At 48.9% G+C, this 16,804-nt stretch overlaps 1 protein-coding gene across 1 annotated transcript in view; it reads right to left on the bottom strand.

Annotated features, from left to right (window-relative positions):
- Positions 1 to 16,804, bottom strand: part of LOC134966099 (paired box protein Pax-6-like) — a 145,073-nt gene that overhangs the window by 26,157 nt on the left and 102,112 nt on the right. The window contains exon 3 of the mRNA XM_063942579.1: positions 15,280 to 15,438. Within this exon, the coding sequence (XP_063798649.1) occupies positions 15,280 to 15,438 (159 nt within the window). The remainder of the gene's footprint in view (positions 1 to 15,279; positions 15,439 to 16,804) is intronic.

The following is a 16,804-nucleotide window of genomic DNA, read 5'->3' as shown; positions in this document are numbered from 1 at the left end:
CCCCCAAATTCTATGATTTAAGCTGTTTTTTAGTGTTTTTGGAAAAAAACACCCGAATCCAAAACACACCCGAATCCGACAAAAATAATTCGGTGAGGTTTTGCCAAAACGCGTTCGAACCCAAAACACGGCCGCGGAACCGAACCCAAAACCAAAACACAAAACCCGAAAAATTTCAGGCGCTCATCTCTACTTAGTTCCAGAATATTTATGTGCAGGGAAGTCTCCTGACTTGACCATAGTCCTTGGAAGTTTCTTCCCTGTGTGACTGCCCCCCAGCCTCGAAGGCTGGCATCCGTGGTCACCAGGACCCAGTCCTGTATGCCGAATCTGCGGCCCTCTTGAAGATGAGCACTCTGCAGCCACCACTGCAGAGACACCCTTGTCCTTGGAGACAGGGTTATCAGCCGATGCATCTGAAGATGCGATCCGGACCACTTGTCCAACAGGTCCCACTGAAAGGTTCTTGCATGAAACCTGCCGAATGGAATCGCTTCGTAGGAAGCTACCATCTTTCCCAGGATCCGCGTGCAGTGATGCACCGACACCTGTTTTGGTTTTAGGAGGCCTCTGACTAGAGATGACAGCTCCTTGGCCTTCTCCTCCGGGAGAAACACTTTTTTCTGTTCTGTGTCCAGAACCATCCCCAGGAACGGTAGACGTGTCGTAGGGACCAGCTGTGACTTTGGAATGTTTAGAATCCAGCCGTGCTGTTGTAGCACCTCCCGAGATAGTGCTACCCCGACCAACAACTGCTCTCTGGACCTCGCCTTTATCAGGAGATCGTCCAAGTACGGGATAATTAAAACTCCCTTCTTTCGAAGGAGTAGCATCATTTCGGCCATTACCTTGGTAAAGACCCTCGGAGCCGTGGATAGACCGAACGGCAACGTCTGGAATTGGTAATGACAATCATGTACCACAAATCTGAGGTACTCCTGGTGAGGATGGTAAATGGGGACATGCAGGTAAGCATCCTTGATGTCCAGTGATACCATGTAATCCCCCTCGTCCAGGCTTGCAATAACCGCCCTGAGCGATTCCATCTTGAACTTGAATTTTTTTATATATGTGTTCAAGGATTTCAAATTTAAAATGGGTCTCACCGAACCGTCCGGTTTCGGTACCACAAACATTGTGGAATAGTAACCCCGTCCTTGTTGAAGTAGGGGTACCTTCACTATCACCTGTTGTGAATACAGCTTGTGAATTGCCTGTAACACTGCCTCCCTGCCTGAGGGAGTGGTTGGCAAGGCAGATTTGAGGAAACGGCGGGGGGGAGACGTCTCGAATTCCAGCTTGTACCCCTGAGATACTATCTGAAAAATCCAGGGATCCACCCGTGAGCGAGCCCACTGATTGCTGAAATATTTGAGACGGGCCCCCACCGTACCTGGCTCCGCCTGTGGAGCCCCAGCGTCATGCTGTGGACTTAGAGGAAGCGGGGGAGGACTTTTGCTCCTGGGAACTGGCTGTATGCTGCAGCTTTATTCCCCTACCTCTGCCTCTGGGCAGAAAGGACGCGCCTTTAACCCGCTTGCCCCTATTGGGCCGAAAGGACTGTACCTGATAATACGGTGCTTTCTTTGGCTGTGAGGGAACATGGGGTAAAAATGTAGACTTCCCAGCTGTTGCTGTGGAAACGAGGTCCGAGAGACCATCCCCGAACAACTCCTCACCCTTATAAGGCAGAACTTCCATGTGCCTTTTGGAATCTGCATCTCCTGTCCACTGCCGAGTCCATAACCCTCTCCTGGCAGAAATGGACATTGCACTAATTTTGTATGCCAGCCGGCAAATATCCCTCTGTGCATCCCTCATGTATAAAAGTGCGTCTTTTATATGCTCTACGGTTAGCAATATAGTGTCCCTGTCTAGGGTATCAATATTTTCTGACAGGGAATCTGACCATGCAGCTGCAGCACTGCACATCCATGCTGAAGCAATAGCTGGTCTCAGTATAACACCTGTGTGTGTATATATAGATTTCAGGATAGCCTCCTGATTTCTATCAGCAGATTCCTTCAGGGCGGCCGTATCCGGAGACGGTAGTGCCACCTTCTTTGACAAGCGTGTGAGCGCTTTATCCACTCTAGGGGATGTTTCCCAACGTGCCCTATCCTCTGGCGGGAAAGGGTACGCCATTAGTAACCTCTTAGAAATTACCAGCTTCTTATCAGGGGAAGCCCACGCTTCTTCACACACTTCATTTAACTCCTCAGATGGAGGAAAAGCTACTGGTAGTTTTTCTCTCCAAACATAATACCCTTTTTTGTGGTACCGGGGGTAACATCAGAAATGTGCAACACATTTTTCATTGCCTCAATCATGTAACGTGTGGCCCTACTGGAAGTTACATTAGTCTCATCGTCGTCGACACTGGAGTCAGTATCCGTGTCGACATCTGTGTCTGCCATCTGAGGTAGCGGGCGTTTTAGAGCCCCTGATGGCTTTTGAGACGCCTGGGCAGGCACAGGCTGAGAAGCCGGCTATCCCACATTTGGTATGTCGTCAAACCTTTTATGCAAGGAGTCGACACTGTCGCGTAATTCCTTCCACAGCACCATCCACTCAGGTGTCTGCCCCGCAGGGGGTGACATCACATTTACAGGCATCTGCTCCGCCTCCACATAAGCCTCCTCATCAAACATGTCGACACAGCCGTACCGACACACCGCAAACACACAGGGAATGCTCTGACAGAGGACAGGACCCCACAAAGCCCTTTGGGGAGACAGAGAGAGAGTATGCCAGCACACACCAGAGCGCTATATAATACAGGGATCCCACTATAAATGAGTGTTTTCCCTTATAGCTGCTTTTTATATATATATATATATATATATATATATAGCCTGCGCCTAAATTTAGTGCCCCCCCTCTCTTTTTTACCCTTCTGTAGACTTGTAGACTGCAGGGGAGAGCCAGGGAGCTTCCTTCCAGCGGAGCTGTGAGGGAAAAATGGCGCCAGTGTGCTGAGGGAGATGGCCCCGCCCCTTTTTCGGCGGACTTCTCCCGCGTTTTTGAAACTCTGGCAGGGGTATTAATTTACACCTAAATAGCCTCTGGGACTATATATGGTGTATATTTGCCAGCCAAGGTTTGTAATATTGCCCTCAGGGCGCCCCCCACCCCAGCGCCCTGCACCCATCAGTGACCGGAGTGTGAGGTGTACATGAGGAGCAATGGCGCACAGCTGCAGTGCTGTGCGCTACCTTGGTGAAGACCGAAGTCTTCTGCAGCCGATTTTCCGGACCTCTTCATGCTTCTGGCTCTGTAAGGGGGACGGCGGCGCGGCTCCGGGAACGAACATCAAGGTCGGGTCCTGCGGTCGATCCCTCTGGAGCTAATGGTGTCCAGTAGCCTAAGAAGCCCAAACTACCACCTGTTAGGTAGGTTCGCTTCTTCTCCCCTTAGTCCCTCGCTGCAGTGAGTCTGTTGCCAGCAGATCTCACTGTAAAATAAGAAACCTAAATTACTTTCTTTCTAGGCGCTCAGGAGAGCCCCTAGTGTGCATCCAGCTCAGCCGGGCACAAGATTCTAACTGAAGTCTGGAGGAGGGTCATAGTGGGAGGAGCCAGTGCACACCAGTAGTCTAAAGCTTTCTTTATAGTTGTGCCCAGTCTCCTGCGGAGCCGCTATTCCCCATGGTCCTTACGGAGTCCCAGCATCCACTTAGGACGTCAGAGAAAAATATATGGCGCCAGGTCAAGGGACCCTCAGGCGATAGCTGTGGACGCTCTAGTGACACCGTGGGTGTACCAGTCGGTTTATGTGTTCCCTCCTCTTCCTCTCATACCCAAGGTACTGAGGAGAATAAGAAGGAGAAGAGTAATAACTATAATCATTGTTCCGGATTGGCCAGGAAGAGCTTGGTACCCAGAACTTCAAGAAATGATCTCAGAGGACCCATGGCCTCTGCCGCTCAGACAGGACCTGCTGCAGCAGGGGCCCTGTCTGTTCCAAGACTTACCGCGACTACGTTTGACGGCATGGTGGTTGAACACCGGATCCTGAAGGAAAAGGGCATTCCGGAGGAAGTCATCCCTACGCTGATTAAAGCTAGGAAGGATGTGACCGCAATACATTATCACCGCATATGGCGAATATATGTTGCGTGGTGTGAGGCCAGGAAGGCCCCAACGGAGGAATTTCAGCTGGGTCGTTTTCTGCACTTCCTACAGTCAGGGGTGACTATGGGCCTCAAATTGGGTTCCATTAAGGTCCAGATTTCGGCTCTGTCGATTTTCTTCCAAAAAGAACTGGCTTCACGGCCTGAAGTTCAGACTTTTGTTAAGGGAGTGCTGCATATTCAGCCCCCTTTTGTGCCTCCAGTGGCACCTTGGGATCTCAACGTGGTGTTGGATTTCCTAAAGTCGCATTGGTTTGAGCCACTTAAAACCGTGGAGCTAAAATATCTCACGTGGAAAGTGGTCATGCTGTTGGCCTTGGCTTCGGCCAGGCGTGTGTCAGAATTGGCGGCTTTGTCTTGTAAAAGCCCGTATCTGATTTTCCATATGGAAAGGGCGGAATTGAGGACTCGTCCCCAATTTCTTCCTAAGGTGATATCAGCGTTTCATTTGAACCACTCTATTGTGGTGCCTGCGGCTACTCGGGACTTGGAGGATTCCAAGTTGCTAGATGTAGTCAGGGCCCTGAAAATCTATGTTTCCAGGACGGCTAGAGTCAGGAAGACTGACTCGCTATTTATCCTGTATGCACCCAACAAGCTGGGTGCTCCTGCTTCAAAGCAGACTATTGCTCGCTGGATCTGTAGCACGATTCAACTTGCACATTCTGCGGCTGGACTGCCGCATCCTAAATCTGTAAAAGCCCATTCCACGAGGAAAGTGGGCTCTTCTTGGGCGGCTGCCCGAGGGGTCTCGGCTTTACAACTTTGCCGAGCTGCTACTTGGTCGGGTTCAAACACATTTGCAAAATTCTACAAGTTTGATACCCTGGCTGAGGAGGACCTTGAGTTTGCTCATTCGGTGCTGCAGAGTCATCCGCACTCTCCCGCCCGTTTGGGAGCTTTGGTATAATCCCCATGGTCCTTACGGAGTTCCCAGCATCCACTAGAACGTCAGAGAAAATAAGAATTTACTCACCGGTAATTCTGTTTCTCGTAGTCCGTAGTGGATGCTGGGCACCCATCCCAAGTGCGGATTGTCTGCAATACCTGTATATAGTTATTGCTTAACTAAAGGGTTATTGTTTGGAGCCATCTGTTGAGAGGCTCAGTTGTTATTCATACTGTTAACTGGGTATAGTATCACGAGTTGTACGGTGTGATTGGTGTGGCTGGTATGAGTCTTACCCGGGATTCCAAATCCTTTCCTTATTGTGTCAGCTCTTCCGGGCACAGTTTCCTAACTGAGGTCTTGAGGAGGGGCATAGAGGGAGGAGCCAGTGCACACCAGGTAGTCCTAATTCTTTCTTAGATGTGCCCAGTCTCCTTCGGAGCCCGCTATTCCCCATGGTCCTTACGGAGTTCCCAGCATCCACTACGGACTACGAGAAATAGAATTACCGGTGAGTAAATTCTTATTTTTTTTACTTTTTCATACTTAACGATCCACGTGGACTACGATTGGAACAGTAATCTGTGCTGAGCGAAGCGAGCCATGCGAGGGGACACAGTGCACTAATTATGCTTCCCGGTCACTGTACGCAAAAAATGACACACAAAAAACAAAGAACTCTTGACGACCTTTTGACCTGTGGACCTAGCACATGTCAACCTAGAAACCCTGTCGCCCTTCAAGCCCTGTCGACCTAGTGACCGTCGACCTATAGTGGTCAACCTAAACATTGTCAACCTAGACATGTCGATTTGATAATCCACATCCATTTTATCAGTGTGATAAGCATCAATACAAAAATGACCATGGCTTCCACCTCTTAAATAGGATACTACGGTAGGGATGTCACACAGCACGTTATATCTTGCCAAACATTATTACTGGAGATACTGCGCCTTGTTGGGAATAATATGCCATTCCCACACATTTACATGCGCGACCCAACTGGCAACTTAACTGAACTGCTAGGAGCGGTGGACATGTCTGTAATATATGGTGTCACCGATCAGCAGCACATCATATGACCTGAACAGCAGAATTATTTTTACATTAACACATAGCAGCAATTGCTATAACATAAATTAAAAACTGCAGTCAAGTATAATATTCTGTTTGATATGCTGCAGCATCTAGGGGATGCAACCGGCACTGTTTTCAAAACGGGCTTGTCAGACCAGGGTCAGCCCGGATCCTACAGCCAGGGTGTGTAAGCTTCAGCTTATGCAGACTGACCGCGGGTCTGCTAACATCGCAAGTTGTGACGGATGGTCGCCATGGTTATCGGATGCTGTGCCCTCAGTCGTAGGACTCGAATCTCACAGATGGATACGTCTATCTCCTACAGACTCCTCCTGCTGCATTTTAAAGTTTGGCAAAATTAAAATTAAATAAGTTGATGAAACCCAGCAGGGCGAAACGCGTTGGTAGTTCGCCATTGGCGCTGTTTCCATCTAGTATATAGATAGCAGTTAATCGCTTAATCGCTAAGGTACTGACTACTGATTGGAGACTTGGATCTAGCAATAAGGATAATTTTTGTTCGCCACAGGTTATAATAGTCCCTCATTGCATCACCTGTCACACAGACATTGCTGGGACAGCTAAGCAATCATTAGCAGGGTCTGTCCTTGTAGATATGAGTACTAAGAGCTCATACATGCGCAAAAAGAATAAGTATAAAACATTGAAACAGTGGGAAAATGCTTTATGCAGAGAATAGATTATCTTTATTCATTGATTGTCATCTGGTATTGCCATAACAGAACAGGTATCACCGTGTGCCCCCCAACATTGATGGCCTTTTGATGGGTATAAACCATCACTGGTTCCATTGACGGTTTCATGCCATCAATAATATCCACCACTGGCACCACTGATGGTATCCCTCTGATGTCCAACCCTAGTATCGATGATGCAAGTACAGTATCCCTGTGATATCTGTATAGGCTCCCCTATACAAATACAGAGGGTTGTATGGATAGGGTAGAGCAAGAAAACAGACATTTTCATTGGCATTGGAGTTTTTCACCCTAACCACTTAACTGACGAGTTTTTTCCGCAAAAACCTCTCCGAAATTGTCGGGGGGGGGGGGGGGGGGGGTTTATGAGTGAATTAGGTGAAGAACATGATTTTAACCTTATCCAAAATGATTTTAAAAAAGAAAGAAAAGTTTTAATTTTTAATTTTTATAAATTATTTTTCTCAAGCAACGGTCAGAAAGATCGTGGCATCGGAACATCGGTAACATCGCATCAATCGCAATGTTGCTTTTTACATCCAAGACAGTTGCCAGGTACACCGGAAGGGGGTGTTTGTTTTACACTTTCCCAGCGGCTGCTATTGTCTGCAGCCGCAGGGTGTGGGGTCCTGCCGTGCTGACCGATCAGCAGTGATCGGCAGTATGGCAACACTGAGGGGAGGGTGCAGGGTCCCTCTGAGAGCAGCAGCCAATGGAAGTTTCCCTTCCCTGCAACTGCTAACACACTTTATCTGACTGGTCGCATAATATGCAACCAGGTCAGATAAAACACTTGCTGGTGTGGTGGCATCTGATGCGACCATGCCAGGTAAGTGGTTATTAAATGTGCCTACTATGATCAGTGCTATAGTGGTTAAGCAGCATGTTTAAATGCCAGCATTTAACGGGGGTCATTCCGAGTTGATTGTAGCTGTGCTAAATTTAGCACAGCTGCGATCATGTTCCCAGACATGTGGGGGGATGCCCAGCACAGGGCTAGTCCGCCCCGCATGTCTGTCCGGCCCCCCCTCCCCTGCACAAGTACAAAAAAATCGCACAGCGGCGATGCTTTTGTACTTGCTGCTGGCCGGGAGTTGCTCGTCGCTGCCCCTGGTCATCGCTGCCCCTGATGTCACGCAGCCGCTGCGGCCCGCCCTCCGCTCGGTCTGGACACGCCTGCGTTGGCCGGACCGCGCCCCCACAGCGGCGGCCAAACGCCGCCGTTCCGCCCCCTCCCGCCCAGTGAACGCCTCTGCCTGTCAATCAGGCAGGGCCGATCGCAAGGGAGCAACGGCCTTCGGCCATCCAGCATGTGCCGGCGCATGCGCAGTTCCGACCCGATCGCTGCGCTGCGATAAACTGCAGCGAGTGATCGGGTCGGAATGACCCCCAATATCTCATGCGATCTTATATAATAATAATAATTGTATTTATATAGCGCTTCTCTCGTGCAGGACTCAAAGTCGCTTTACAGACATCAGAAACATGGTACATTGTACAAAGGCATTACAATTACAGCAAGTGGAAAAACACACAGACATCAATAAGAACAAGTAAAACCTAGAAAGCACAATGAACATAATTGCAGACATTTTGAGCAGTAACTTCCATGGGCTGTATATTCTACCCACCAAAGGTATGATGTCACACAGGGCTACAAATTGCTTCATGCATATGGTGGTTTTATTACAACATTGTGCATTGCCCAGATAACTGCAATTCTAGCATAGGAAGAACTGGGTGTGCTATGTTGGGAGGATATAGTAGATGTATATAGACAGAGATGTCTGCAGCTGTCCCTGTGCAGCAATAAGCTGTGAGGCTGCTGAGTAAGAGCTCAGCTCTGGTGCACAGCGGAAGCAGCGATGGTTTCACAGGCTGGCTTCCCTTGGGTGCACTGCGGTCTCATCCGCTCAATGCACTACTGACTCCTTCCTTTACTAGCACATGTGTGCAGAGGCTGCAAACGCACAGACACTAGACAGACGCTTGTATTTTTACTTCTGCAAACTAGTCTCCAGCGCTAGCTGCTCTGCTGGTCTTAATTAGCTCATAACTTGGATGGAGCATTCTATTGAAACAAATGACATAGGTCCTCATTCTGAGTTGTTCGCTCGGTAATTTTCTTCGCATCGCAGCGATTTTCCGCTAATTGCGCATGCGCAATGTTCGCACTGCGACTGCGCCGAGTAAATTTGCTAAGAAGTTTGGTATTTTACTCACGGCATTACGAGGTTTTTTCTTCGTTCTGGTGATCGGAGTGTGATTGACGGGAAGTGGGTGTTTCTGGGCGGAAACTGGCCGTTTTATGGGTGTGTGTGAAAAAACGCTGCAGTTTCTGGGAAAAACGCGGGAGTGGCTGGAGAAACGGGGGAGTGTCTGGGCGAACGCTGGGTGTGTTTGTGACGTCAAACCAGGAATGACAAGCACTGAACTGATCGCACTGGAAGAGTAAGTCTTGAGCTACTCAGAAACTGCACAGAAAAATCTTTTCGCAATATTGCGAATACTTCGTTCACAATTCTGCTAAGCTAAGATACACTCCCAGAGGGCGGCGGCTTAGCGTGTGCAATGCTGCTAAAAGCGGCTAGCGAGCGAACAACTCGGAATGAGGGCCATAGTACAAAAAATGTGCAGACATATATATTGTGATGAGAAGGCTTGTGTCTCACCACAATTGCCCACATTTCTGTGGGATCAGCTTCCTTCACGAGAGAGGAAAACAAGACCTGCACATTCTGCACCTGCAGTAGTAATTTGGAACTCTGGATTGCACAGCTCCAGTGGGAAAAATAAAAGTCCGGGTTTACCAGTTCACCCAGAGCCAGCAGGAAGTCAGAAGCAGGAGAGGGGTTTAAAACTCCCATACACCCACTGCACAATGGGGGTCATTCCGAGTTGATCGCAGCATCAAATTTGTTAGCAGTTGGGTAAAACCATGTGCACTGCAGGGGGGGCAGATATAACATTTGCAGAGAGAGTTAGATTTGGGTGGGTTATTTTGTTTCTGTGCAGGGTAAATACTGGCTGCTTTATTTTTACACTGCAATTTAGATTTCAGCTTGAACACACCCCGCCCAAATCTAACTCTCTCTGCAAATGTTTTATCTGCCACACCTGCAGTGCAAATGGTTTTGCCCAACTGCTAACAAATTTGATGCTGCGATCAACTCGGAATTACCCCCATTGTGCTGATGCCTATTAGAGGCCAGCGAGTGTGATGCAGTTTTGTAGTGACAGGGACTGTGTACGTTGGCTGTGCCAGGAAAGCATGGTGGATGGTGACTGCAGGTCATTGTAGTAGGATGACCATTAAGCACGGGGAGTGCTAAGATATTTACTTTGATGTTTGGACTTCCCAGCAGGATCTTCAGTCACATCTTCTACTGGGTCTGATATAGATGTGGCTGCTGCTGTTGCTGTCTTTTGCCATATACAGTTGTGATTATATGCTAATATGGGCAGAAGCCAGTGGCGTGCGGTGAGGTCAGTGGCAGGTGAGGCACTGCAGCCAGAATATCCACTGAGTCCCGCCAATGACCCTTACCACTGCAGAGCTGGTGCCCGCTACCGCCACCGCCCCTGATGCCCACTACCCCTGCCACTAAAGGCCACCACCTCTGCCAATTACTTACAAAATTGCCGCCATCAACTGCCTGACCCCTCGCCACTAATTTGCATCTCAGACTGATGCCATCACCGCCATGCCCGCAACCTGCCTGCTCATCAAACTTGTGATAAGCAGGCAGCTAATATATTTTACATTTTTATAAAAAATAAATATTAGTGTTTGGTATCAGTGAGACAGTGGGAGGAGTACATAAATGCAATTTTGTCCACGGCTTACATTAACTTAATAGTGCCATATGTGCGACACAATTAAGTTAATGGATATCCTGGACAAAAAAATAGACAGCAGGAAGAGCGTGACACCAGGTAGAGGGTGACAGTAGTGGGTGACAGGGAGGGTGACGCCTAGCGAGAGGGTGACAGAAGTGGGTGACAGGGAGAGGGTGACAGCATTGGGTGATGCCAGGGAGAGGGTGACAGGAAGAGCGTGACACCAAGGAAAGGTTGACAGGAAGAGCGTGATGCCAGGGAAAGGGTGACAGCAGTGGGTGATAGGAAGAGCGTGATGCCAGGGAGATGGTGACAGGAAGAGTGTGACGCCAAGGAGAGGGTGACAACAGTTGCTGACAGGGAGAGGGTGTTACCTGTGAGATGGTGACAGGAAGAGCGTGACGCCAGGGAAGGGTGACAGCAGTGGCTGTCAGGGAGAGGGTGACGCCAGGGAGATGGTGACAGGAAGAGCGTGACGCCAGGGAGCTGGTGACAGGAGTGGGTGACAGGGAGAGTGTGACACCAGGGAGAGGGTGATAGGAAGAGCGTGACGCCAGGGAAAGGGTGACAGGAAGAGCGTGACGCCAGGGAAAGGGTGACAGCAGTGGCTGACAGGGAGAGGGTGACAGGAAGAGCGTTAAGCCAGGGAGCTGGTGACAGGAGTGGGTGACAGGGAGAGTGTGACACCAGGGAGAGGGTGATAGGAAGAGCGTGACGCCAGGGAAAGGGTGACAGTAAGAGCGTGACGCCAGGGAAAGGGTGACAGCAGTGGGTGACAGGAAGAGAGTGACACCAGGGAGAGAGTGACAGCAGTGGCTGTCAGGGAGAGGGTGACGCCAGGGGGATGGTGACAGGAAGAGCGTGACGCCAAGGAGAGGGTGACAGGAGTGGGTGACAGGGAGAGTGTGATGCCAGGGAGAGGCTGACAGCAGAGGGTGACAGGAAGAGTGTATTGCTAGGGAGAGGGTGACAGTAGTGGGTGACAGGGAGAGGGTGATGCCAAGGAGAGGGCGACAGTGGTGACGAAAGAGAGAAGGTGACAGGATGCAGTAGTAGAGGGTGAGAATTTGACAGAGAGAAGGAAAGGGTGATGGAAACAGACAGTGAATGATGATTATATTGCATTTTCTTTCCTGGTCCTGGACCTAGAACTGCAGCGCGGCTCCCCCCTTTGGTGGCAAGGACAGCATGAACATGAATCTGGAGTCGTGGAAGAGTGAGGGAGGAGGGGAGGAGCAGGAATCGTGGCCCCCTCATCATCCCTCTGGTCAGCAGGCCCGGCGACAGGGGGGGTCAAAGGGGACACCCATTCCGTGCCCCGATGTTGTGAGGGGCCCCAAGGTCCAGCAGCGGCAGCACCCATTCCGTGCCCCCCCCCCCCTTCCCCCAGCCCTGAGGTCACCTCTCAGTGCCCCCAGCCCAGCCACAGGTCATCTGTCAGCCAGTCCCAGTTTGGTGCTCCTGTCCTCATCATGGACTGCATGCGAGTGGCCCGAGTCTGTAGGGTTTCAGAGTCGGGCAGTGGCAGCGGTGTCACGGGGGGAGTGAGGAGGAAGTGTCCGCAAAGTACGGGACTGGGGGCTCTGTGGCAGCGCCGCACGCAGGGAACTTTCCCTGCATACACTTCCTTCCCTGGCCGGCAGCGCAACCCTTTTTCCGTATCTGCCTCTGTGCATGGAAGCGGGCTGCTGGATGGGCTGGGGGTCGTACTGGTGGGCAGGGACGGTTGTCCTCATACAGTGAAAATATTCATAATTAAAAAAAGTTCTAGACGTCCTTGCCCCCCTCCCCCCCCCCCCCCCCCCAAACCGCTACTGCCCAATCACAGAGACAGGGTCGTGCTTTCATATGGGCTGAAAGCACACTCCTGCCAAAGAGGCACTTATACCAGTGCCGCTTCTAGGGCTTTTTTGAACGGGCTCTTACTGTCCGGTGCTTGGCCCCGCCCCCATCTTCCAGCACTTTCCCATTGACAACGGGAGGCACTGAGAGCGGTGCCCCTGAAAGACTTTTAAAACAGTTTTTTTACGGGGTACAAATTCTTTAAATAATACAATGGGTAAAGCAGATACTTATGACACAGAATATGTGTCATAAGTATCTTCTTTGTATTATTTTAATCAATAAGGACAGGGGAGGCACTGCCTCCCCTGACTGCACGTCCCTGGCAGAAGCTAACCTGAGCATAGGGACGCCCACTGCTATTGCATCATTTCCAACAGCGTACAATTGCTGATACATCGGTACCATCGTTGCAAATGGGAACATGTCACAGAGTCTGAGTGCCTCTGAAGACGCAGAGGCTGAGCTGCTCTCCTGGAATGCAGAGAGCTCTCCAGTAGCAAGTAAGATCGCAATTGCTAATTTATGTACACCCACAAAAACGCAGTCTGAACAGCCATGAAACGCCTGCATTTGGCTGACCACTCCCCGTTACCACCCCAAACACTGTCTTCCTGTCACATACTTTGTGACTATCCTTGGTGCGACTGCAATAGCAATTCACTCGCTGCACACGCATACTGTGTGTCTCAGACACATGTGCAGTAAGAAAACATCTCCTGATTTGTTTCCAATAGCAGCATTGCGACCGCAACTGAATCAGGCTATTTTCTTTCTGTACCCAGAATTCAAACCCATGACCTTCCATATTACAGTCAGACTCTTTACTCATAAGCTATTTGATCCTGTATGGGAAGTATGAGAGTATTTTGAAATGTATGTGACTGAAGGTGTTTAGGGAAGGGCCAGGTGATGCTGGAGGAAGTGAGACTGATTAAAACAGAAAATTGACAGGTGAAACAGCGCTCTCTGCCTTGCAGTACCCTGTGCGGTGGCACATGTCGCACAACCCTAGTTACGCTAGTTACACCTAGTTAAGCCCTGAGAAATCAGATTGCCAATACTACTTCCCTACGATTAAAGCTATTCCCTGAAACGAAAGTGTTTTGTTTCGGTGAGATCTAATACCACCTTGCATGCATGCAAGGTCCATCATTAAATCCAGGGCCGGGCTGGGACTAAAATCATTTAAAGCACACAGGCCCTGAGGACAATGTCCAGCTCCTGGCATCCTCTATTTGGCTCAAGTGACTTTCAGCCTTGCCTAGTATATGCAATGTGATGTCACGTCGTCACGTTGCACCTTACATCCGTCCCTGAGATGGAGCTGCTTAGCCAGGCATCCGAAAAGGCTCAGCCTCTGACTGCCGATTGGGCCAACCCATCATACCATTGGCCCCTCTGGCATTTGCCAGACGTTCCAGATGGCTAGTCCAGACCTGATTAGGTCCAGGTAACAACAGTTCCAATGATGTTACTGTAGCAGGAAGTCATCCAGACTCTCTGATTTATGATGCCGATGCAAAGTGAAAAAAAAACAAAACAAAAAAAAACATTTTCTTTGGACACAATAAATAAAGGGCCTAATTCAGATCTGATCGCAGCAGCAAATTTGTTAGCTAATGGGCAAAACCATGTGCACTGCAGGGGGGGTCAGATATAACAGGTGCAGAGAGAGTTAGATTTGGGAGGGGTGTGTTCAACTTCAAACTGAAATCTAAATTGCAGTGTAAAAATAAAGCAGCCAGTATTTGCCCTGCACAGAAACAAAATAACCCACCCAAATCTAAATCTCTCTGCACGTGTTATATCTACCCCCCCCCCCCCTTGCAGTGCACACGGTTTTGCCCATTCGCTAACAAATCTGCTGCTGCAATCAGCTCTGAATTAGGCCCAAAGTTAAAATACACAATGCATTGCAATGTCTAAAAGCATTTATGTTACCTAGGAGACTGCAACTCAGTTATGTGAACTCTGACTGTGCGCTACCTCAGAGTTATGCATCATAATCATAAATCGTCGCCCTCTTGACAATATTTACTTCCTCAACATTATGTTGGGCAGCAGTACATCCTGTAAACACTTACAGTATCCCATAATTATATATGATAATTGACAGTTTAGTTTAAATTTCCCCAGGGCAATGTGCACATTAAGTTAAGAGTGGTTTATTTTTCAGTATAGGTATTTAATACTTTGTAACTAACAATGTCGAGACTTCAGTTTGGGGTAAATTACTGAAATCCCAGTGATGAACTAAGGTGGTCATTCCGAGTTGTTCGCTAGCTGCATTCGTTCGCTGTGCAGTGATGAGGCAAAAAAACGGCACTTCCGCGCATGCGGCGCAATGCGCATGCACGGCGTACTATTACAACGAACAATGTATTTTTACACAGGGTCTAGCGATGCTTTTCAGTCGCACAGGCAGCCGCAGAGTGATTGACATGAAGTGGGCGTTTCTGGGTGTCAACTGACCGTTTTCAGGAAGTGTTTGGAAAAACGCAGGCGTGCCAGGAAAAACGCAGGCGTGGCTGGATGAACGCAGGGCGTGTTTGTGACATCAAATCAGGAACTGAATGGTCTGAAGTGATCGCAAGCGCTGAGTAGGTCTGAAGCTACTCTGAAACTGCACAAAATTATTTTGTAGCCGCTCTGCGATCCCTTTGTTCGCACTTCTACTAAGCTAAAATACACTCCCACTCCCGCTAAAAACTGCTAGCGAGCGATCAACTCGGAATGACCACCTTCAGTTCATAGATCAGGGACACGTAAATTACCTTTTTCTAATGCCTCGATCTGCTCCTGAGTGAAGGATGTACGGTTACGCTGAAGTTTCCGCTTCAGTTGAAGCCGGATCTGGGAGTCATCCAGGTCCTCATTTACTGCTCCGGTCTGGTGTTCTGAGTCTAGACTGCTGTCCAACTGCTGGCAACTATCTGTGGAATACAAAGGCAGTGTTACATAACTGGCTGGTTAATGAAAGCTAGCAAAACGTTAAAGGAGCTCTTAGTGATGATATTTATCAAATCTGCTAAAGATGACAAGTGGAGAAGTTGCCTATAGCAACCAATCATATTCAAGCTACCATTTATCTAATACATTCAAAAATGATAGCTAGAATCTGCTTGGTTACTATGGGAAACACCTACACTTTTCCTCTTTAGAATGTTTGATAAATCTGCCCCAAAGTGGGAAAGAATTGGTCAGTATTCATTGTGAAAACTATCAAATAAGAGCAATTAAAGCTATTTTTTGTAAGATCCATATCGTCTCTTGAGAGATATAACCTGTATCCTATTTCTATTAGTTGCTAGATATTCTGCTAGAGAATGTAACTATCTAGCACTAATCTTTCCTTCTGAAATTCCGTCTTCAGACATATGCAGTTCTGTGCCTACTCTCCAAATGGCGTTAGGTAGGATATGCCAGCGTTTGGGATGCTGGCGGTCAGAAGACCAACCGCAGCATCCCGATGCTTAGAAGACTGACAGAGGGTAGGTAAGTATACTTACCTTCCCCCCATGCCTCCCTAATCCTAACCATCCCTTTCTGCAGCCTAACCCCAACACTACCCGGTGGTGCCTAAAGCTAACCCCAACTTCCCACAGCCTAAACCTAACCCTACCTCCCCCACAGCCTTACCCTAGCCCTCCCCGGGGGGTGCCTAAACCTAACCCCCACTTCCCGCTGCCTAACCTTAACCCTCCCATCCCCACAGCCTAATCCTAACCCTCACTCCACACCCTAAACCTAACCTCCCGCAGCTGCAACTTACCTAAGTGTAAACCTGCTGAACACTCGTTCGGGATCCCGGCGATCTGGATTCCGGCGCTGGGATTGCGATTTTTGTCGGGATGCCGGCTGTGCCAGCATTCCGAACAATGTCGGGATTCCTGAGTTGACATTTCAGCTGCCGGGTTCCCGACCGCCGGGATCTTGACCAGATACCCTCCAAATGTCATATCATCTCTCCAACATCAGTGGTTTAGCCTGCCTAATACAATATACTACAGAAGCTCAATCTGGATGGTTTTGAGTTTGTGACACACCTGTGCAGTTTACTTTTCCTTATAATTAAGAAGATTATTATCAGTATACAGTGTGAGAAATTATAGGTCTGGACTCTGGGTATTAGTAGTAAGCAGAGGGATTAAGGAGAATGCAGAGGGATTTAGGAGAACGCAGAGGGATGAAAGAGAACGCAGATGGATTAGGGAGAATGCAAAGGGATGAAGGAGTAAGCAAGAGGATAAAGGAGTAAGCAGAGGGATGAAGGAGTAAGCAGAGTAGTGAAGGTGTAAG

This window comes from Pseudophryne corroboree, chromosome 10 (genome assembly GCF_028390025.1).
Source record: "Pseudophryne corroboree isolate aPseCor3 chromosome 10, aPseCor3.hap2, whole genome shotgun sequence".
Taxonomy (NCBI): Eukaryota; Metazoa; Chordata; class Amphibia; order Anura; family Myobatrachidae; genus Pseudophryne; species Pseudophryne corroboree.
This window is presented reverse-complemented; position numbering and strand designations above follow the sequence as displayed.